Source organism: Rhinolophus sinicus, chromosome 2 (assembly GCF_057876585.1).
Source record: "Rhinolophus sinicus isolate RSI-liver-muscle chromosome 2, RSI-T2T, whole genome shotgun sequence".
NCBI lineage: Eukaryota > Metazoa > Chordata > Mammalia > Chiroptera > Rhinolophidae > Rhinolophus > Rhinolophus sinicus.
The window spans coordinates 4917932-4941340 of record NC_142502.1 but is presented as its reverse complement, the minus strand read 5'-3'; the positions used below and the strand labels follow the sequence as shown (position 1 = coordinate 4941340).

Here is a 23409-nt window from a genome sequence, read left to right as displayed (position 1 = left end):
CACATCTACTGTAATTACAGGACTTTCCTCAGACAACTTGTTTTTCTCAGCATTCATGATTGTCTCTCATTTTATTGGCTTAATTTGTACATACTTACTATTTTTTTCAAATATTTCAGGATCCAGCAAATGAATATTATTTTCTGAACACTCAGAACATCTATCATTCTGTTCCCATGTGGACTAAGTGGCCCAACACTTCTTATTTTTAAACACTTGTATTTAAAAAGAAACACCTAAGAATAGAAGAGATATGATATGGTGAGTTTTATCAATCAGAATAGGCTAGGTTATATTGAAATAACAACCAGTCTCCAAAGTCAAAAGCCTAACACAGTAAGTGACTCAAAGGTCTATTTCTCACCTTTGCTTGTGCTGTTGCATATTGGCAGGGGGCCTCTGATCATTGCAGTTGCCTGGGGACCTGACCTGATAAATGACGTTGGTCAGAGCTGCAAAGGAAACTAGACCTCAGAAGGGTCTCTCTCTGCCCATGAAACAATGAATCCTGGAAGCTAACACATTTCACTGCTGGTCACTGTTTATTGGTAAGACCTAGTCTAGGGCCCATCTAATCTCAAAGGGACCAGACCATGCCATCATAGCATGGATATTATGAACCCTGGATTTTAGACTCTGAATTCTGTTACATTCTTTTGAAGAGTGTCGATTCTAATTCTGACAGACAGTTAACGTGTTAAACACCAAAATGCCAAACTTTGTCTCCCGTGTGGTGGTCAGTAGCCAAAGCTCTTTCATCGTCTAGCTTCTGTGCTTCATCTGGCCTAGTGGCACCTCGCACGTGCGTCTTCCTCAGGGCAGTTAAGGCAGGTTTTTCACGCGGAGGTCTAGTTTGCTCCTCTGTGTGTGTCTGCCTTCCAGGACCCACCCGCTAATTTTCTACCTGCTCTGCCAGCTCAGAACTCTCTCCTCTGGCACCTTCTTCTACTTCCTTCTGCCCCAGAACTCACCTTTAGTTCTTACCAGCACAACCCTTTCAACTCACCAGTCTTACCTGGTGTGCTCTCATCTTTCAAGGACAAGCTTCTCTCCAGTGTCTGCCTACTTTCAATACCTTGGCATGATATTCAAGGAGTCACTAAATATCTGGCTGCAGATGATGCTTTGGACGTTATTTCTCACTGTTTCCCTTCATGGCCGCTGTGCTCTAGCCCAACTGCTGCAGAACCTGCTTGGCAGTTTTCTGATGCTGTACCTTTGTTCTCTTTCAGAAACGTCAGTTCTCAGACCCCCGAAGGTCTGAACATTAAGGGACCTTCAAGCCCAGCTCCAGTAGGAATTGTCTTGTGGAAGCTCTTCTGATTCTCCTCTACCTCCCTACCCTCAACTCCAGTCCTCTCCCCAACACTTTCTGCCCTTGCTCACAGACTTTAGATCTCCCTCTCGTGTCATTTAGAGTATGATGTGAGAAAGTAATGCATTCCACAGCGTCTAATGTGCGGGCTAGTACACAGTAGATGCATCAAAATGTTTGCAAAATTAATTTAATCAGGTACATAACTGCCCTCCACACTGAAATTTATATAGGTATCATAATCGAAAGCATAAAGTGGCCGTTTGGGCTTGCCATTCTACTGCGTATTCTATAAAAACTATCTTGAAAGAACTCCTAATATGATACAACAAATAAAGAGTATAGTGATAAAATGCTTTCCATTTATTGGAGAAATTATTTAAGTAGGGAGAGAAAATTTTATTCATCTACTTTCTCTCATGTGATTCTTTTCATGAGCAGCATCAGACCTCTGTGAGATGGGCTACATGGAGGCAGGGTGACCCCAGCTGCTAAGGATTTACAGAAATATCACTGACCTACAAATAGACAGCACATAAGACAGTGGCCTCATTAGAAGAGCTCTAATGAGTTGAGGTCACCCAGCTATAAAGGACAAATATGCCCAGACACAGCTGAAGCAACTCGAACAAACACTTTCAGAAGCAAAATATTCTTTTTAAAGAATTCCCAGTGGAAAATATATACCAAAGAAGGATAAAATATGAGAATCCATATCACAAACAAAAGTTGTTTTGAGAATTCTAATTAATTAGAAAGGAACAAGTACAGTTTGCAATGCATGATCCTTTACTTGTGATCTAATAATTTTACTTATATGTCTTGAAATTTTCCAGGTAAATTCTTTTAAAAGTGATAATAACTATTTAAAAAGTAATGACTTCTAATTTAAGAAGAAAATATCTAAATTATTCTGAAAACATGGAAAAGAGTATATTCCTTAGGATTATTTTGGTTACAAAATGCAAAAAGAAAACTGATTCAAATTGTCATAAAGAGCTAGGCTTGCTTAATAAAACAGTCCAGAGATGGGTCTCATTTCAGGCATGGTGTAATCTGGTGGCTTGCCAGAGTCACTTACTGTTCTGTTGTTTGCAAAGTCATCTTAAAGCTGGCTCTCTTCCTGGCCTCAGGATGCTGAGTAGATCCTGAGATAACGTGCTTGCTTATTTACACCTATATCAAAGAGTAAGTGTCATTGTCCCTGAATTTCCAGAAAAATTAAAAGTCAAAGTTTTACCACAGCTAGGGGCTTATGCCAAGCTTTGAACTGTGTTCAAGGAGAGTGGAACATACTGACTCGATTAACGTAGATCATATTGTGTACCCATAGTACAGTGTAGCAGGAGAGACAAGAGCTAGCTTCCCGAAATAACGGGAATTCTGTGGCAGAGACATTTACAGCACACCAAACATCCATGGCTCCCCCGCTGTGCAGTTACGCAGATCCATGGGGCTACCTCTGCCCATGAGCTGTGAATGGAAAAGATGTGTGCTCTCTTCAAATGAAGCATTTAGGGCAATGCCCTGGCCTCTCTCTTCTCCTCACCTCACGTTGACCTGGAGTGGATATCTACCATGAATGAGAAATGGTCCTTTTCTGTGTGGAGCCACTGAGATTTCAGGGTTGGTCACTCGCTGTGGCAAACTTAGCCTGTACTGACCAATCAGTGAGAACCCACAGTTATTGAGGGAAACGGAATCTGCAACCTCAAAGCTTCTGCTTTCTGAGGAACCTTCAGTAGCTGATGCTAAAGCCCATCTGTCGCTGTCCTCTTTGTGAATTGGTGTGGCCACTGGGAAGGCCGTGGACCTGGCCCTGCCTGCTAGAGCTGACTCGGCCATGCCCTCTCCTTGGGCTCAGGAGGGGCGTTCTCATCTCCAACGTAAGGAACTTAAGAGGCACTTTAGAAGAGTTGCTGTGACCTTTAAATGAAGTCATGTAGAAACGCCCAGGTGAGTGACAAGCAGCTCCTCACAAGTGACAGGTGTGGTGTTGGGTATGAGCAGTCATAGGCAGGCGGGGTTGTATTAATAAAATCCAGCTGTTTGGTGGTCACTGTTCTCTCTCCCTTCCCCTCTGTCCATTTGTCTCATTCTTAATCTGCCCAGTACCTTCCCGCCTTTAATCCCCCTTATAGAAAGTCACAGTATGAAAACTGGTGTCGCTCTCTGTGAATTCCTGTACAGAACAATGGACGGGCAGGTGCAAGATGACCTCAATCTGAGGCACAGGTTAGACATCCTCCAGGTACTGGAACACTTACCTGGTCACTTTCCAGGGGAAAGATCCCCGTACGGCCCCGGAACCATGAGGGGAAATGAAATTTTGTATGAATAGGGAAAGTGGGTCAGAGTGATCCAGAACAAAAATAATGGGACTGCAGATGACAGCTGTTCAGGACAAAAAGGTATAATTGAATTAAAAGGAGAAAGCTAAAAAGAGCAACATTGCATTTTCAAACGGAATTCCCCACGTATTGGCTATCCCTTTTCTATTCTCAAATAAACAAACTCTGCCACCCTTCCTGTACAGTGTGATGGGTAAGAACAAGGTTCCAGAAGTCAGACGACCTGGTCAAAATCCGACCTGCACCCCGTGCCAGCTATCAGACATGTTAACACGTTGAGTCTCAATGCCTTTGTTTATAAAATTACCCATCTCATGGATTATTTCAGTGGTTAAATGAGTTAATCTATTTCAAGCTCTTAGCAGGTAGAGCACATAGTGTATAATCAGTGTTGTTACTGTCATTGTTATGTCGTCATCATCATCACCAACTATCATCATGCTCTGTCTTCATTATGGCGGTAGTTTTTAGTCACACAGGCTAAAACCTCATGCTGGGAATTTCCATCCTGACACAAGAAGTCGGGGGCAAAACACTACTGCAGAGTGTCTCTGGCCTATTCAGAAGATGCAGGAAACCCAGCTCCATTGCCATGACTTGTCTCTTAAGGACAAACCACTTACGCTCAGGACCCAACAGATGTCTAGTTTGACTGTTCAAAGGCCACACTAGTTTCCGCTCCAACTCTGGCAGTGGGGTGCTGGGAGGAGGCAGCTGAGCCTTGGGCTCATGCAAACCACATCCCTGCTTGCCATTAGCCAACCGTGTGGTTTTGGCCAATTAATTCTTCCATCTCTCCCAGGGGATTACAGAACTACCCAAGTAGGATGTTTGGCATGGTGCCAAATGAAGGCAGTAATAATAGTCCATTATTTTTATCTCTTGGGTATTTTTTCATGGTCCCATCTCTGCAGATTTCCCAACTGTAGGTCACCTAAAAGTGGATGGATCTGTATTCTTTAACTTTCACGTAAGTTACAATAAAATATTGGGAAATGAACTGTGTCAGGTACAGACCTCTCCAGGACCCCAGTAGAGACTGAAGGTTGACACCAAGCCATCAGTGCACGTTACTTGGGTTCAAGTGTTCACACAGTGAAAACAGAAAAAGAAAAAGCCTAACTCTTCCACCGTTTCTGTATCTTGCCTGCAGGGGAGGTCTTGCCTGGTGCCTTGCTGACACAGTCTGTTTATGACCCATTATGAGTAAGCTTATTAGAATATGTGAGGTAAGCCTGGCCTGGCTTATTCCGGACAGCTCCCTCCGGCTGCTGACAATCACCGCTGCTTTCCTCCGAGCTCTCAAATCACTTGCCTAGTCAATCCTAGAATTGGACCAGATTTTGTTGTCAAGCTTGGCAGTGTGTAGTTTTTCAAACTCTTTCTTTGGGGAGGAAAGGGCCTCTCCTTCTTAGAAACTGATGTATTTCTCCATTTTTCCCTTTTGCAGCAGAGCTCTCGACTTCCTTGTTTTGCGAAAGCCTGTGTTTTTTAGATCCTTCTTCATAGTCCACTTCTACTGTCTTAAAACTGTGGCAAATGCAGACACCTTTTCTCAACAAGAGGAAGAAACATAACCATAATTCTTAGACACGGTGTCATTTGGTTGCACTCTGAGAATGGTGCAAGGCTGGCCCTCTCCTTCCTCTGGTCGTGAATCTGTCTGTCACCCCGCTCCACACAAGCCACACTTGGCTTCAACAAGACTGAAAAGGAGCGTGTTGGGTTCCACGCTTCTCCAGGTTCCTTCTGGTCTAGAAAGTTGTGAGTTCTAAGTAGATTCCACTAATGACTGTACTTCTGAGACCATTTTGGTAACTGAGTCCTTTCATCCGTAAAACTAAGTACCATTTTTTCCCGAAAATAAGACCTAGTTGGACCATCAGCTCTAATGCCTCTTTTGGAGCAAAAATTAATATAAGACCAGGTATTATATTTATAATTATATTGTATTATATTATACTATATTTGATATTATATTATATCCGGTATTATATTATATTATATTATATTATATTATATTATATTATATTATATCATATCATATCATATCATATCATATCATATCATACTTGGTCTTATATTAAAATAAGACCAGGTCTTATATTAATTTTTGCTCCAAAAGACGCATTAGAGCTGATGGTCCGGCTAGGTCTTATTTTCGGCGAAACACGGTAGTTTTTTCTGTATGGGATGAGAGAAAAAGTGATGCTTTTTTTATACAATACTAACTGGAAAACAATGAATTAAAGAAAATGTTGTAACCCTTATTATAGCCTTATCCATACCCACAATAGCTGGGCTAATTCTCTGAGGCTTTAATTGCCCAAAGTGTGAGAACTCAGGCTACATCGTACCTATTTGTATAGCAATTGAGTTCTGTTTTGGGAGGAGAAAATTTGCTGTAATTTTGAAACCTAAATTTGGTTTGAAAACATATTTTGGTTTATTCTATTCTGTAATTTAATAAATTATATACTTAGTGCCTCTAATAAGCAAAATGAATACTCATTTCAGTGTAATTCAGCTAAATATTGGGACCACAATCTCAAATAATAATGAAATATTTTAACTTCAAAAAAATAACACTTAAAATACTTTTAGACACCTATGACAGGCAAATTCATAAAGACAGAAAATAGATGAGAGTTTACTAAGGACTGGAAGAGAAGGAAATGGAGTTTTTGCTTAATAGGTATACGAGGTCTGACAATTACATTCGCAAATTTGTTGCTAACCATTTCTTTTGATATCAGAGGGATTATTCATTATAAATTTGTACCAACTGGACAAACAGGTAACCAAATTTACTATTTGGAAGGGCTGAATAGGCTGCGTGAAAAAGTTAGACGACCTGAACTTTTTGCCAGCAATTCATGGCTCTTGCATCACGACAATGCACCAGCTCTCATGGCACTGTCTGTGAGGGAGTTTTTAGCCAGTAAACAAATAACTGTATTGGAACACCCTCCCTACTCACCTGATCTGTACCCCGATGACTTCTTTCTTTATCCGAAGATAAAGGAAGACATTTTGATGGCATTCAGGACATCAAGGGTAATATGACAACAGTTCTGATGGCCATTCCAGAAAAAGAGTTCCAAAATTGCTTTGAAGGGTGGACTAGGCGCTGGCATCAGTGCATAGCTTCCCAAGGGGAGTACTTTGAAGGTGACCGTAATGATATTCAGCAATGTGGTATGTAGCACTTTGTCTAGGATGAGTTCGTGAGCTTAAATGTCAGGCCTTGTAAAATTTCAGTTTTGGATAATGGTAAAGTTTTGGAAATAGGTAGTGGTGATAATTGTACAACATTATGGATGTAATTAATCCACTGAAATGTACACTTAATATGGTTAAATGACTTTATATTATATATTCTACACAATAAAAATAAATCATTTAAGATACAAGATAAATAAGAATGATTCAAAAATTAGAATATCTACTCCCAGCATTATAACATTATATTTTCTTTTAGAAATTCTGGCCTCTGTCATACAATCAAAAATAAATATTAGAAAACAAAGATCAGTTTAGCAATATTTTTTTTTGTATCTTTTTTTAAAATTTTATTTTATTAAATTTATTGGGGTGACAATTGTTAGTAAAATTACATAGATTTCAGGTGTACAATTCTGTATTACATCATCTATAAATTCCATTGTGTGTTCATCACCCAGAGTCAGTTCTCCTTCCATCACCATATATTCGATCCCCCTTACCCTCATCTCCCACCCCCCACCCCCCACCCCCTTACCCTCTGGCAACCACCAAACCATTGTCTGTGTCTATGAGTTTCTGTTTCTCATTTGTTTGTCTTGTTCTTTTGTCAGTTTAGCAATATTTTTGATATTACTTATAGAACCCAACTGACTTTGCTCAAAACAGTTAGCACCAGTGTGAGATTAAGTTGACAGTTATAAATAAATACTCAAAATTCATGTGCTTTTATGTATTTATTATCATTTTAGAAAGAGCATATTGAGGTAAAATCATCCTATACAAATAGTTAACAAAATATAAAATTCCTTTGAGTAAACCTCAGAAAACTATGCAAAATCTACATGAAAAATACTGTAAAGCTTTCCCAAGGAGTTTAATTAAAAACAAGAAAAATTGAAGAGGTATATATTTCTAGTGGAAAGATTCAGTAGCAAAGGTGATAATTTTCCCCAAAATTATTCTCTAAATTTATTGCAATTTTTATCAAAGTGCCACATGTAGTTTTTGACCTGACCAAATTATTTTAAATTTTGTCTGAAAGTATATTTGGTTAAGAATAATCAAGAAAATATTGATAAACAGTAAGGAGAGGCACTTAAATTCTGATACATTAAAACACATGAAGTTATAATCATAAAGAATAATAGTTTTAGGGAAATATGCAAAGTATATTCATAGTTGTTTTAATGCCATGTAACAAAGTATGTTGTTTTTGTTTTGTTTTGTTTTGTTTTTTTTAGTGGCATAAAATCCTATGTCTACATAGGACTATGGAAAAGAGAGTCTCTACTGTTCACATCTGAAAATACAGATTTCCAGCATGTTCTCTGTTTACATTTTATTCTATAAAACGAGATCATGGTGGAGATATACTTTATAACCTACTTCTTTGCTTATCTGTATCTTACAAACATTTTCCTATTATCAACATATTTTTCTATTAGATAACTTTAATAACTGCATAATTTTCTATTGTATGGATATACTAGACTAGGTATTAGTGGAAAAGGCCATTGTTTTCGAAACACTTCGATTGTTTCTAATTATAACTAAAAATTGTGATAGCGTCCTGTCATGTAACTCTTTCTGCACAGCTGCCTGCTTCTTTTGACTGACTGCCCAAAAGTGGAATTGCGGGTCAAGTATTATATGCTTAGTGCTCTAGAAAGATTGCAATGGTTCATAATAGGATATCTATGACAGTGCCTCTTTTCTCAACGCTGAAAACTTTTTGTTAATATGATATTCAAAACTATAAAGTAGTGCTTTATATCATTTGATTATCAATGAAGTTGAACATTCTAGTAATTGTTCATTTGTATTTATTAATTTGTGTACTGCCTAGTCATATCCTTTGCTCCTTTTTTAAAAATTTATTCGGGTGACAATTGTTAGTAAAATTACATAGATTTCAGGTGTACAATTCTGTATTACATCATCTATAAATCCCATTGTGTGTTCACCACACAGTCAGTTCTCCTTCCATCACCATATATCTGATCCCCCTTACCCTCATCTCCCACCCCCCACCCCCCTTACCCTCTGGTAACCACTAAACTATTGTCTGTGTCTATGAGTTTTTGTTTCTCATTTGTTTGTCTTGTTCTTTTGTTGTTTTTGGTTTATATACCACATATTAGTGAAATCATATGGTTCTTCCCTTTTTCTGTCTGACTTATTTCGCTTAGCATTATACTCTCAAGATCCATCCATGTTGTCACAAATGTTCCTATATCATCTTTCTTACTGCCAAATAGTATTCCATTGTGTATATATACCACAACTTCTTTATCCATTCATCTGTCAAAGGACATTTTGGTTGTTCCCATGTCTTGGCCACCGTAAACAAAGCTGCAATGAACACTGGAGCACACGTGTCTTTCCGTATAAATGTTTTCAGATTTTTTGGGTAGATACCCAGGAGAGGGATTGCTGGGTCATATGGTAACTCTAGTCATAATTTTTTGAGGAACCTCCACACTGCCTTCCATTACGGCTGCACCAGTCTGCATTCCCACCAACGGTGTATGAGGGTTCCTTTTTCTCCACAGCCTCTCCAACACTTGTTACTATTTGTCTTGTTGATGATAGCCATTCTGACTGGGGTGAGGTGATATCCCATTGTGGTTTTTATTTGCATTTCTCTGATGATTAGTGATGTTGAGCATTTTTTCAAATGTCTATTTGCCATTTGTATGTCCTCTTTGGAGAAATGTCTCTTCAGGTCCTCTGCCCATTTTTCAATTGGGTTGTTTGTTTTTTTGTTGTTGAGTTTCACAAGTTCCTTGTATATTTTGGATATTAGCCCCTTATTGGAGGCACTGTTTGCAAAAACCTTCCCCCATTTCAGTTGGTTGCCTCTTTATTTTGTCGATGGTTTCTTTTCCTGTGCAGAAGCTTTTAAGTTTCATATAGTCCCATTCATTTATTTTAGCTTTTACTTCCATTGCCTTTGGAGTCAAATTCATAAAATGCTCTTTGAACCCCTGGTCCATAAGTTTAGTACCTATGTTTTCTTCTATGCAGTTTATTGTGTCAGTTTATGCTTAAGTCTTTGATCCACTTTGAATTAATTTTGGTACATGGTGACAGATAGCAGTCCAGTTTCATTCTTTTGCACGTGGTTATCCAATTCTCCCAGCACCATTTATTGAAGAGGCTGTCTTTCCTCCATTGTATGTTTTTAGCTTCTTTGTCAAAAATTATCTGTCCATATTTATGTGGTTTTATTTCTGGGTTCTCAATTCTATTCCATTGGTCTATGTGTCTGTTTTTCTACCAACACCATGCTGTTTTGATTATTGTAGCCCTGTAGTACAAGCTAAAGTCAGGAAGTGTGATACCTCCATTATTGTTCTTTTTTCTTAAGATTGCTTTGGCTATTCGGGGTCCTTTGTGGTTCCAAACAAATCTGATGATTTTTTGTTCTATTTCTTTAAAATATGCCATTGGGATTTTGATGGGGATTGCATTAAATCTGTATATTGCTTTGGGTAATATGGCCATTTTAACTATGTTGATTCTTCCAATCCATGAGCACAGAATGTCTTTCCATTTCTTTGTGTCTTCTTCAATTTCTTTCAAAAATGTCTTATAATTTTCAGCATATAGGTCTTTCACATCCTTGGTTAAGTTTATTCCTAGGTATTTTATTCTTTTTGCTGCAATTGCAAAAGGAGTTGTTTTTTGTATTTCTTTTGCTGAGATTTCATTGTTAGTATATAAGAAAGCAATGGACTTTTGTATGTTGATTTTGTAGCCAGCAACTTTACTGTATTCGTTGATTGTTTCTAATAGCTTTTTGGTGGAGTCTTTAGGGTTTTCTATATATAGCATCATGTCATCTGCAAAGAGTGATAATTTAACTTTTTCATTCCCAATTTGGATGCCTTTTATTTCTTTCTCTTGCCTGATTGCTCTGGCAGGACTTCCAACACTATGTTGAAAAGCAGAGGTGATAGGGGACAGCCCTGTCATGTTCCTGAACGTAGAGCAAAGGGCTTCAGTTTTTCACCATTAATTATGAGATTAGCTGAGGGCTTGTTATCTATGGCCTTTATTATGTTAAGGTATTTTCCTTCTATACCTATTTTATTAAGTGTTTTAAATCATTAATGGATGTTGTATCTTGTCAAATGCTTTTTCTGCATCAATTGATATAATCATATGATTTTTGTCCTTTATTTTGTTTATGTGATGTATCTCATTGATGGATTTACGGATGTTGAACCATCCTTGTGCCCCGGGGATGAACCCCACTTGGTCGTGATGAATAATCTTTTTCATGCATTGTTGAATTCGATTTGCTAGAGTTTTGTTTAGGATTTTTGCATCAGTATTCATCAGAGATGTTGATCTGTAGTTCTCTTTTTTTCTGTTGTCCTTACCAGGTTTTGGTGTCAGGGTAATATTGGCCTCATAAAATGAGTTAGGGAGTACTGTCTCTTCTTCAATTTTTTGGGAGAGTTTGAACAGGATTGGTATTAGATCCTCTTTGAAGGTTTGGTAGAATTCACTAGTGAAGCCATCTGGTCCCGGACTTTTGCTTTTGGGAAGGTTTTGAATGACTGATTCAATTTCATTACTGGTGATCGGTCTGTTTAGATTTTCCAGTTCTTCATGGTTCAGCCTTGGAAGGCTATATGTTTCTAAGAACTTGTCCATTTCTTCTAGGTTATTGAATTTGGTGGCATGTAGTCCTTCATTGTATTCTTGGATGATCCATTGTATTTCTGTGGTGTCCGTGATAACTTCCCCTTTTTCATTTCTGATTTTGTTAATTAGTGTCTTCTCTCTTTTTATCTTAGTGAGTCTAGCCAAGGGTTTGTCAATTTTGTTAATCTTTTCAAAGAACCAGCTCTTTGTCACATTAATTTTTGATATTGTCTTTTTGTTCTCTATTTCATTTAGTTCTGCTCTGATTTTTGTTATTTCCTTTCTTCTGCTGACCTTGGGTTTCACTTGTTCTTCTCTTTCTAGTTCTTTAAGGTGTAACATGAGGTTATTTATTTGGGATTTTTTCTTGCTTCTTGAGACAGGCCTATAATGATATAAATTTCCCTCTTAAAACTTCTTTTGCTGCATCCCAAAAATTTTGGTAGGATGCAATTTCATTGTCATTTGTTTCTATGTATCTTTTGATCTCTCCTCTAATTTCTTCTTTGACCCAGTCATTCTTTAAAAGTATGTTGTTTAATCTCCATGTATTTGTGTTTTTTTCTGCTTTCTTTTTGCAGTTGATATCCAATTTCAAAGCCTTCTGATCAGAGAATATGCTTGGTATGATTTCAGTCTTCTTAAATTTGCTGAGGCTGATTTTATGTCCCAATATATGGTCTATCCTTGAGAATGTTCCATGTACACTAGAAAAGAATATATAGTCTGATGTTTTAGGATGAAGTGCTCTATATATGTCAATTATGTCCAGTTCATCTAATGTGTCATTTAGGGTTGGTATTTTGTTATTTATTTTCTGTTTGGATCATCTATCCATAGCTGTCAATGATGTATTTAAGTCCCCTAGTATAATTGTGTTTTGGTCAATTTCTCGCTTTAGTTCTGTTAGTAGTTGCTTGGTATATTTCGGTGCTCCCTGATTGGGGGCATACATATTGATGACTGTTATGTCTTCTTGTTGTATAGTCCCCTTTACCATTATGAAATGTCCATCTTTGTCTCTTGTTATCTTTTTCACCCTGAAGTCTGTTTCATCTGATATCATTATGGCTACACCTGCCTTTCTCTGGGTGCCATTTGCTTGGAGTGTCAATTTCCACCCTTTCACTTTGAGTCTATGCTTGTCCTTGTAGCTGAGATGTGTCTCCTGGAGACAGCATATGGTTGGGTTTAGTTTTTTGATCCAATCTGCTACTCTGTGCCTTTTTATTGGTGAGTTCAGTCCATTTACATTTAGGGTGATTATTGATATGTGAGGATTTCCTGTCATTCTATCTTTAGTTTTCTGGTAAGGCTGTGTCTCCATTGTTTCTTTGCCTTTTTGTTGTTGTCTATTATTTCTGTGTGGTGGTATTCTATGATGTTTCCCTCTGTTTCTTCTTTTATTACAGTATATATTTCAGTTCTGGATTTTTTTTTTTTTTTTTGAGTGTTTACCCTTAAGTTTATGTAAAAGGAAGTTTGATATTTAGAGTATTCCATTTTCTTCAGCACGCTTACTTTCTCCATTCCCATATTCCGGTTCAGGCCTTTACTCTTCCCCTTTTTATGTTTTGGTTGCCACAAATTGTCCCTGTTGATGGTGGTCGAATAGCATTTCTTGTAGTGCGGGTCATACATTAGAAAATTCCCTCAGCTTCTGTATGTCTGGAAAGGTCTTTATTCCTCTTTCATATCTAAAGGATATCTTTGCTGGATATATTATTCTTGGCTCATAATTTCTCTCTTTCAATAGTTTGAATATTTGGTTCCACTCCCTCCTGGCTTGTAGAGTTTCTGCTGAAAAATCTGATGATAATCTAATGGGCTTTCCTTTGTAAGTTACCATCTTCTTTTCCCTGGCTGCCTTGAGGATTCTTTCTTTGTCATTGATTTTAGACAGCTTCAATACAATATGCCTTGGAGAAGGTCTGTTGGGATTGAGGTAATTAGGTGTTCTATTTGCTTCTTGGATTCGAGGATCCAGTTCTGTTCACAAGTTTGGGAAGTTCTCATCGACAATTTGTTTGAATATATTCTCTGTTCCCTTCTCTCTTTCTTCTCCTTCTGGTATGCCCATTATTCTTATATTGCTCTTTCTGATGGAGTCAGAAAGTTCTTGTAGATTTCTTTCATTTCTTTAAATCTCAAGTCTCTTTCTTCTTTCATCTGTGTCATTTCCAGGTTTCTATCTTCGATGTCACTGATTCTTTCCTCCATCTGGTCAACTCTGCTACCTAAGCTGGTTATTTCATTCTTAATTTCTTCTATTGAGTTCTTAATCTCTAGAAATTCTATTTGGTTCTTTTTTAAAATTTCAGTCTCTTTTGTAAAATGCTCATGTTGGTCTTTGATTGTATTTCTGAGTTCATTAAACTTCCTTTCTGTGTTTTCTTGCTTCTCGTTGAGTTTTTTCAGAACTGCAATCTTGAATTCTCTGTTATTTAAGTCACATATTTCCATATCTTTAAGTTCCTTTTCTGGAGACTTTTCACTTTCTTTATGAGCTATCTTGTTGCCTTGGTTATTCATGGCAATTACTGATTTATTATTTGTCTTCCTAGACATCTACAGGAGTGGCTTCTGCAACAAGTTGCTAGGAAGAGGTCTTTCTTTTGTATTCCAGTACTTGTTGGTAGAATGTTTTATTTTTTCTCCAACTGCAGCTTATTTTTCTTCTCCCACATGGTAGTGCTATGTTTTCTCTGAACTCTTCCAGCTTCTCACACAATGGGGGGATTCCCTGAGAGACGGGCTTCTCCTCTGTTAATAGTTTGTCTAGGTCACAGGGCACAGTGTCCTGGTGGGTATGCGGAGAGCTTTTGATGTTCCAAAGCTCTTCCTCTCCAGATTCAGAGCCCGTTTGTTTCAGCAGTTCTGTTTACTCCTGCAGGGATCCGCCCAGATAGGTGGGGCCAGGCGCGGGGTGAGTTGTGAGAGGTGGCCCAGAGCAATGGCAGCCACCACCACAAAGCCGGTCCTGCTTCCACAGCTCCCTCCCCTTTGCCGGAACTAGTTGGGCTGTGAATCTGTGTCTGCGATCCACAGTTCTCAGAACAGCAAATATTCTGTTGTTTTGATCTGACACTGCTACTGTTTCGCTTCTAGCACCAGGCAGGTGGGGGCGGGGCGAGCTCTGGGAGGGGCGGGAGGGGGCGGCCAGTCTCAGTGCCTAAGGCTCCATTCTCTGCTCGGCAGTGAGGGCTTAAACCACCGTTTTCAGCCTTTTTCCCTCAGTCTTTTCTCCGAGGTCTCTGCCGCGAGCGTTGGGTGCAGCCGTGTTATATGCTGCCCCCTCAGCCCTGTGGGCCATAAGCGGAGCCCTAGCAGTCCGAGTTCTTCCCTCTCCCGCAGCTGCGGTGGTTCTGGGAAGCAGCGAGCTCAGAGCACTGAGCGAGGTCTGAGTCCTGCGCCCGAGCGGCTCTGTCTCCGCACTTCTCCCTTCCCTCCTCCCCCCCTTCCCCCCCCACTCATGCGAATCTCCCACCTGTAGCTGATTTTGGTAGTTGGCCTCTTCGTCTTGCCTGTCTGCTGTGCAGGGTGTCCTTTGTGGAGCTTTTGTTGTTCAATTAGTTGTAAATTCCAGGGGAGCTTTACAGAGGCTCACCTCATGCTGCCATTTTGATCAAATCTGCATTTTTAACTCCTTTGCTCCTTTTTTAATTAGAAGATCCAATCTTTTATTTGCTTGTGATAGATATTTGCATATCAAGGATATTAACATTTATAGCATATGTCAAAAATATCTTTTGGACTTGAATGTTTGCTTCTGTGTTTTGTTTGCCATTTCTAGTTTTAAAAGAAGTAGAAATATTTCCATTTTTTTAATTCCATAGGAATGAATCATACCTAATAGTAGAAAATGTTCTCACTTTGCAAAAATTATAGCAATAATGGATTTTGTGCTTGAGAAAATCATACATGTAACATAACAATCTAAGATGAATAAGTTTTAGCACCTTGACTTTAAATTATATTTTCCTTATTCTTCAGCAATTTCTGTCTATCTGGAAGCTCTATTGTTGATTATACTTGAAGACAGTAAGCAGTACAATAGAAGCCAATTTTCGGAATAGAAAGGTTTCAGTCGTTGATCTATAATGTCAGAAGATTTCTCATGTAAGATCCTTTTCAAAACCTTAAATCTTGAGTACACAGTCCTCACTTCATGTCTTGACAGTAGCTTTCAGGGCCATCAAAACAAAAATAAACACATTTCTTCTCTTTCAAGCTACAGAATCATATTCTCTTTATATCTGTTAACATACTTTTTCAAAAGAGAAGAACTTTGTTTCAAAGGGAAAAAGGAAAGAAACCCTCTTTTTTACTTAATTCTACTGGGACATTAAGGACAAAATGACTTCCAGCTTAATAGTGTTCTTAATGCCCCAAGAATGAGGAAGAAAAATAGAGGAACTGAAGTGGAAATGGGCAATATAAAAACTCTACCTTGGATGAAGTTAAGGAGCTTTTCCCATGTACACCCTGCTTTACTTCATAGCAGCTGCAGAGGCATTAGAGCCATTCCCTGGTCATTTAGGAAGTCTTAGCGTTCCATGTTAGATATCATTCAGAGTAACAGTTCATGCATTTTACTTGTCAGTCACTGCCAATCCAATAACATTATCACAACCATGTCCATTCAATAGGGGTTGCAATAAAATGAAATAATGATTTCCTCACAGCTATTATTATTATCCATGGTAAGAGAGATAATTAATTTATCCCCAAGTGATCAATTAACTATACAAAAGTTTCATATATATGTGTGTGTGTGTGTGTGTGTGTGTGTGTATATATATATATATATATATATATATATATAAAGTTTACTCTTTAATCAATATATTGTACTTGGAAAAATTCTAACATAGGTCATAAATGAGCAAACTCTCAGCTATTTTATTGTTTTATTGGAAGCTTTCGCATGCACACCCTGAAAGAAGACAAATGTGGTAAACCAGCATTCAGCAGCCACTATGGCTGCCAGAATTTTTTCTGCATTCACCAGATGGGCTCTGCTCATGCTCAGATAGCTATCTTTTCTAATATCTTCTAATACCTTCTCCTGCTCGTGACTTTACAGCATCAAGAGAAAGGCTTTCTTGAAAAAAAAGCAAAACTCACCGTGTAATGAGAATTGTATACACTCAATTATACATTGACTTGAAAATATCAAAAGAATAAAAATAACATACCCGTGTAGTTCTGTTTCAATGTTGAATCCTTTTTACTAAGCAATTTATAAGAATGTAGCTGGATGTGGTTATGGCGATGAGTCCTCTTTAGAAAGTGGGGTGAGAGAGAGGGAGGAGTAAAGAGAAAAGTCAGGAACCCAGGATCGTAAACATCTGCTTCTGTCTGCAACAGGGGCCTAGGGATCATGTAGCTCCAAGAAAAAGTGCTACAGTGTCACTGTCCTTTTACACATCTACACACACTACATACTTCTTCCCACCACTTCTAACTTATCCCAAGAAAAATATACACGCAATGATAAAACCTTTAGGAGACTGTTTCTATAGTACCCGGGTCTCTGGTTACACATCACTGCATGAGCTGGAACAGAACTCGCAGACAAAGGGCTCCTTTATCCAAGAGGGGGCACCTCCAGCACGCTGTGCCCCTTCTGGAATACCCGTCACCTGTGTGACTGTGTGACCTCCTCTCTCAGGCTCTCCCAGTGTCTGGGAGCTTTCTCTACTCTCGAGATCGGGCCGAATGCCCCTTTGATTTGCTGTTTAAATGCCTTGTCCTTCTTATGAACACGTATCACACTTGCAGTATTTGTTCAGTGTCTTCTTCCACACTATCCTGAATCCCCAGAGGTACGAGGACCGTAATTGTCTCGTTCAAGTCTGTGTTTCCAGTTCCTAAAGCGGTGACTGGTAGATAATACATGCTCAATAAACCTTTGATGGATGAGGATTAAGTACACTAATATATGCGAAGTGCTCACTTTAATTCCTGGTGTGTAGAGGTGCTCGGTGCATGTCAGCTGCCAGTGTGTGAGCCGTGACGGACCTGCAGTCCTGACTCCTTCACGTGTTCAGCTTCACAGGTCGACTTTTTGAACGAATGTGTGCTGCCCATAATCCTCAGAACACCCTTTCTGCAGGCTCCTAGTTCTTCTATTCAACTGAGCTGCTCAGTAGGGAGGATTTGGTAACCCTTGGCTTCTGGAAAAGGCAAAACAACTTTTACATCGGATAAGACCAAAAGAAGGGTCCCCGCTACTGGCTGTGACATATGCTACATGCCGTTCCCCCTCTCCACTCAGCTCTTGAGTATCTCATTACAACAGCTTTTAAGCTAACTTATAGCATCCTAGTTTTAGTTGTTTTTCGTAATATATGGTATGACCTGCAATGTGTCTAAATGTTGTAGTATTGAGCCACCATGCAAACAAATTCCATAGTTGTATCAAGATTGGATCTCTGCGTTAAAAATGAGCCATTTCCACTCATTACATTTGTATTTATTTTCCAACCCAACAAGAATATAGTCTGAACTGCACTAGAAGTTGTGGGGCTGCCCTGAGGTGTTTTCATGCCCAATCCCCATTTGGTTGCAGGAGGGAATGAAACCAGCCACTTTGTACTTTTAAAAACTTATTGTGATTCCAGAGGAAGTAGCTGTGAACCCACTAAATGATACCTTATAGTCTTGAATTTGTAATTAAAAATTCGGTTTGGTTCAAACATATCCTAAGTGTCACCCTTATGACTGGCTAGTTTGTACTTTATTCTGTAGAAAATGGAATTGGGGGGACTCTGGACTTTTTGACCAGATGGTGTGATCATCAGATTTGCTCTATGAAGGTGAATCCAGCAGCCTGTGAAGAGTCAGGCTGGAAGAGTAGAGAAAGACAGAAAAGAGGTGTGTTAGGAGGGCATGACAGTGCTCCAGTGAGGAGACAGACCAGAGGAAAGGTGGTAACGATGGAGACTCAGGACCAGAAGAATAAAGGGAGGAAGGAGACCCAGAACCGGAAGTGTAAAGGGAGGATAGAGTCCTCCCGTGTTTCCCCGTAAATAAGACCTAACCGGAAAATAAGCCTTAGCATGATTTTTCATGATGACATCCCCTGAGCATAAGCCCTCATGCATCTTTCAGAGCAAAAATTAATATAAGACCTGATCTTATTTTTGAGGAAACATGGGAGTACCTAAGGACGGGGGTGAGGATGGAGAGACCAGAGGACTGTAGGTGAGGATGGGGAGGAGGACATACATGCAAGAGATACTACAAAGGAAGAACAAGGTGGCTTTGCAACATGAGGAATGTGAGCGATGAGAAACAGATTTTGACCCTGGGTGGCTGGGAACCTGGGTGTATCATTACTAAATATAGGGGACATAGGACAAAGAGAAAGCCTATGGGGGAAACTTATCCTTGGAACAAACTGAATTTGAGGTACTGGCAAGATCCAGGCTGTTGCAAATGTGACCTGGAGTTCAAGAATGACGTCAGACTGCCCACAGGTGTGCTGACGGTGGTGTCATCCCTTTTGACAGCCTGGTTCCTTTTGTCTCTCCATAAATGAAACACTTTAAAGTCATAATTGATCTTTCTTTTCAGAAGAAAAGAAGAACGTTTGACTTTGTGTTGGAGGAGTCTGGGGCATCACCGTGGATCAGTGACCGCCTTTGATTATCTTCTGTAACAGATGCTTTATATAGCTCTTTTATTTAAATCTTGGAACTCTCAGTCATCTTAGACAGTAAATAACAGGTTCTCATGATTAAGGAAACTGGGACGAAGAAAGGGGGTGGTGGCCGCTGGCCACGTTCATGCAGCCGGTGGTCAGTTTCCCGGCTCCTGGCCTCTGAATTCTCCACTCTGGAAGGAGCAAGTAAGGGAACAGCGGGGAACTTCCTGTCTCTGCAACCCAACTTGTTACTGTGATTTTAGACGTACTCTTTACAACCATTTTGTGTTTCTTTGGACTCTTGAGGTTGTTTACTATTGAGTCCTTTTAAAGTTGTAAGCATTTAAAAATGTTGCTTTTCTTCCCTACATTCTTGAGAGTCTACACACAGCCTGTTTGTGTTCACTTCTGAGAACATTCTCAGTGTTTGTAACCAGCCTACCATTTCCACTCACACATACCACACCCAGACCCCCTTTTCAAATAAAAGTTTGTGTCATGGTGATGGTTTTAAGACTAGCATGGATTGTTAACTGAAAAGGGACTGTTGCATGAAAATGAATCTGTTGTCAGCCTTCCCGGGATCCTTGAACTCCTGTGACACTGACCGACCTGTTCTCTTTCATGCTACCTGTCCATCACCGCCTCTTCTGTGAGGTACAGTGAGCTGCTCCCTTAGGGATGGTGAGGAATCAGTACCAGTCAGGAACTCAAATAATATACCAGCAAGAGCCTGTTTATAGCTTCCAGGGCCGCTGCGCATCGTTCAAACCTGTAATGACAAAGGCTCATCCCAATGGTAATCCCCAATAGAGTTCAGTTTAATTAAATGGTCTATGCGTCGATTCGCCTTATAATTGTAGAAATGAATGCTTCCTATTTTTGACCTGTCCCTTTTCCTACCATTTAGATGCTTTGAACCTCCGAAACCGGCAGGTCATCTGCGTGACTCTCAAAGTTCTCCAGCATCTGGTGGTGTCAGCTGAGATGGTGGGAGAAGCTTTGGTGCCCTATTACCGTCAAATCCTCCCCATCCTGAACATCTTTAAGAATATGAATGGTGAGTTATCCCAGGAGTCAAAATGCCTTTTAAGCCCTGAACAAAGGGAGCGGTTTGATGCAGAGTTCATTAGCAACACATTTAGGACTTATTATTGCAGATAAACTACGATCCACTTAGAGATCTAAGTATCATAACTCCCTCTTCTCCTCCTGCCACCCCCGACGGAAACAGTAAAACCATGTATCACTCCTGACATGTGCAGCTTACTTACTTACTTACTTGGCGCAGAAGCACCGACGCACTTCTATAATCGTCCAATGAGTAAATTGTAAATTTTTTAAAAATAGCTTTTTGAGTACTCTAGTAGGAACTTGTTCTTTCTCTTGATAGAGTACTACCGTTAGATCCTTCCAGTTAAAATTCCAGTTTTTATCGATTTAAGATGAATTTTTAAAACAATATTATTAAAATCTGGTACACGTGGTTTGGAGAGTTTTAATATATGCTCTCCCATATCTAAAACACAAATAGAAAAATGGATAATTTGTTGCTACTTCGTTGATGGTGAGTACTGTTTAAAATATGTGTGTGTGTGTATGCTGATATATTTATTTTAAAAAACTATTATTTTATAAGTTTTGAGCACTGAGGAGCTCAGACGAATTTGCTTTATACTAACAAGGGTATTAGCAAGTCGTGGCGATCTCTTGGCAGTAAGTACACTGAGAGTGCCAGTTTCCTTCATGCCTATTGAAATGACGTGAAACTAATTTTCTTCTATGCTGCTAACTTTGAAGTTCCGTACTTCCCATGATCTAAGTCAACATTTGAAGTTAATTCCTGGTAGCCATGTAAACAAATTAGTAATTTAGTGAAACACTGTATGACATTTTTGCAACATGTTCTACAATGAGTACATTGTACATGCAAAAAAAAAAAAAAAAAAAAAAAGAAAAGAAAAAGAAAAATCAAGAAACTGAGTGTATAGCAGCTCCTACCACAAACAAGTCCTTTATTTGGAATCACTATTTTTTATACTATTCCTAAATTTCTTTAAGATGTCTAGTTAATCATGCAGACTATTCAGGAAATCATGGAATCCTGAGAAAGTCTTGAGCTGTCTTTCTATAACACAAGGACCTACTTATATGCTTAATATTAAACATAGTGGAAAGGACTTCGCCTGGGGTTATGGGAGCTTAAGAATACTTGGAGTGAGCCGATATCCATTCCAAAATATCTGGAGAGCTATGGAGTTAACGTGGGCATTCAGATGAGATGGTTACTCTTTCAGGAAAGTGAAAATTGGGTGTTAGTAATCTTATGGTCTAAACTGAAAGTTTTAGTAACAACATTTCTACTATATGTAAAACAATTGTTAAGCATTCTTGAGTCATAATCAAAAATTTTTCTGTATCCATTAAATTTAGATTCTAATTAACTTGAGAGAGAAAGATGATAGAGATAGAAATACAGAGGTAGAGGCAATAGAGACAGAGATTAGAGAGCTGGAGTTATTAAAGACATAGAAGAATCAGGGAACAGCCACCCCCAAAAGTCTCAGATATAGTAAACATTTTTGAAGTGTGTGATTCGCAAGTGTTTTCCTCAATAATCCTCATAGAAACCTACAATATATGGTCTATCACTATGTCCCTTTTTTCACTGTCAGAGTTGCCTCTCTGTAACTCTTCTCCCAAGTGCACATTTGCTTCTGTCCTTGGCCGTCGTGGAAGCGGGGTGCTAACACACCTCCCTCCCTTGCGTGGCTAGGCGTGGGTCCCTACCGCAACACTAAGCTAATGCTTTTGTCGTCCCACAGTAGAACCTGAAACTTCAATCTAAGCTTCATGTTGTGTCTTGTATAAAAGAAGAAGCGCAGTGATATGCAGGAGGCAGTTAGAATCTCCCTCGTCCTCAGGGAAACCTGTGAGGAGGAGGATGCCTGCCAGAGCAGCAGGCAGGTCTTGCGAGCACTGGACTATCACACAGAAGCAACTGGTTTCTCCATCTTCCTCAGATACTTTTAGTACAATCTGTAACTCACGAGTGTCCATGTGCTTCACAAAATAAGTGATGGGCTTTAGGCATATATCTCTATTTAGATTTTATCAATGTGAGGAATTTGTAGTTTCTACCATAGCCTTCATTGGGCCCAGGCATGGCTAATTCTTTTGGAACATTCCTGACTGGATTCGTCAGGAACTCTACAGTCAACCATTTTCTGCTTACTATCTTTCTGACATTTGAGACACAAAACAATATTAGCCTCAGCATCATTTTCTACTTATCTTAGAAGCCTGCCAATCAGTACAGTGCCAGAATGCAGTGTGCGGGATTTCCAGAGGGGCAAATTGCAGAACTGGAGCATTCTAGCTAGAAAAGTTAAAACCGTTCTTCAAAGTGGCTGTGTTACCGTAGATCGGTTCTATCAGAAGAAGCTTATCTCAGGATTTCCGATTACAGTGGTATTTTCACTATACAAATAATTTAGCTTTAATAGCATTTCACTAAATCCTGCTTTATGATTGTAGATATCTGATTCATATTCACAGAACCTTATGTACTTCATTTGAGCAGATGTCTTTGGTAACAGATCTATTTCTTTACACTTAAAATTATACTAGAAATTTCCAGCATGTAGCATTAGTAGAAAATTTCATCCTCAGTTCAATGTATTTGGGAACAATTTTACACGTTTCTGTTTCCTCTTTTCTTTACATATCTTTCATGTAAATCCATGTCTTGTTAAATTCAAATACGTTTCTTTCAAGTCCCGCAACAAAATCTTTTTGAGAAGGACACCAGATAGAAATGACAGAAAGAAAGAAAAGAAATGAAAGACAGAATATTCCTTCTAATGTAATGACCTGTCTTTCTGTCGGTGTTCCCTTGAAGCACCAGCTTTGGTTTAATTCTACTGCCTGCTCCTTTTTGCAATTTCTGTCCTATTTCATGTCGGATGAACTTCCTCGGAAACGATCAGTGGCGCTGAGAAGCTAGGGACTGGACAAACATTTCCACAGTCGCCCAGGGTGAGGCCCCCCGGCCTGGAGTCTTCCCAGGGGACCAGTGGGAAGTAAAGAAGGGAAGGGAGGGGGGAGCCAATGGTGCTGGTGCCATTGCCCTATCTATATTTCTGTGGGTGTTAAAACTTGCAACCAGCCCCACAAGATCAATCCAGTCCTAGGAGGAAGAGTGGCTTTAT

At 39.2% G+C, this 23409-nt stretch overlaps 1 protein-coding gene across 2 annotated transcripts in view; it reads left to right on the top strand.

Moving 5' to 3' along the window:
* Positions 1-23409, top strand: part of PACRG (parkin coregulated) — a 447188-nt gene that overhangs the window by 229595 nt on the left and 194184 nt on the right. For both annotated transcript variants that reach the window (XM_019749820.3, XM_088795210.1), the window contains exon 4: positions 20109-20258. In XM_019749820.3, the coding sequence (XP_019605379.1) occupies positions 20109-20258 (150 nt within the window). The remainder of the gene's footprint in view (positions 1-20108; positions 20259-23409) is intronic.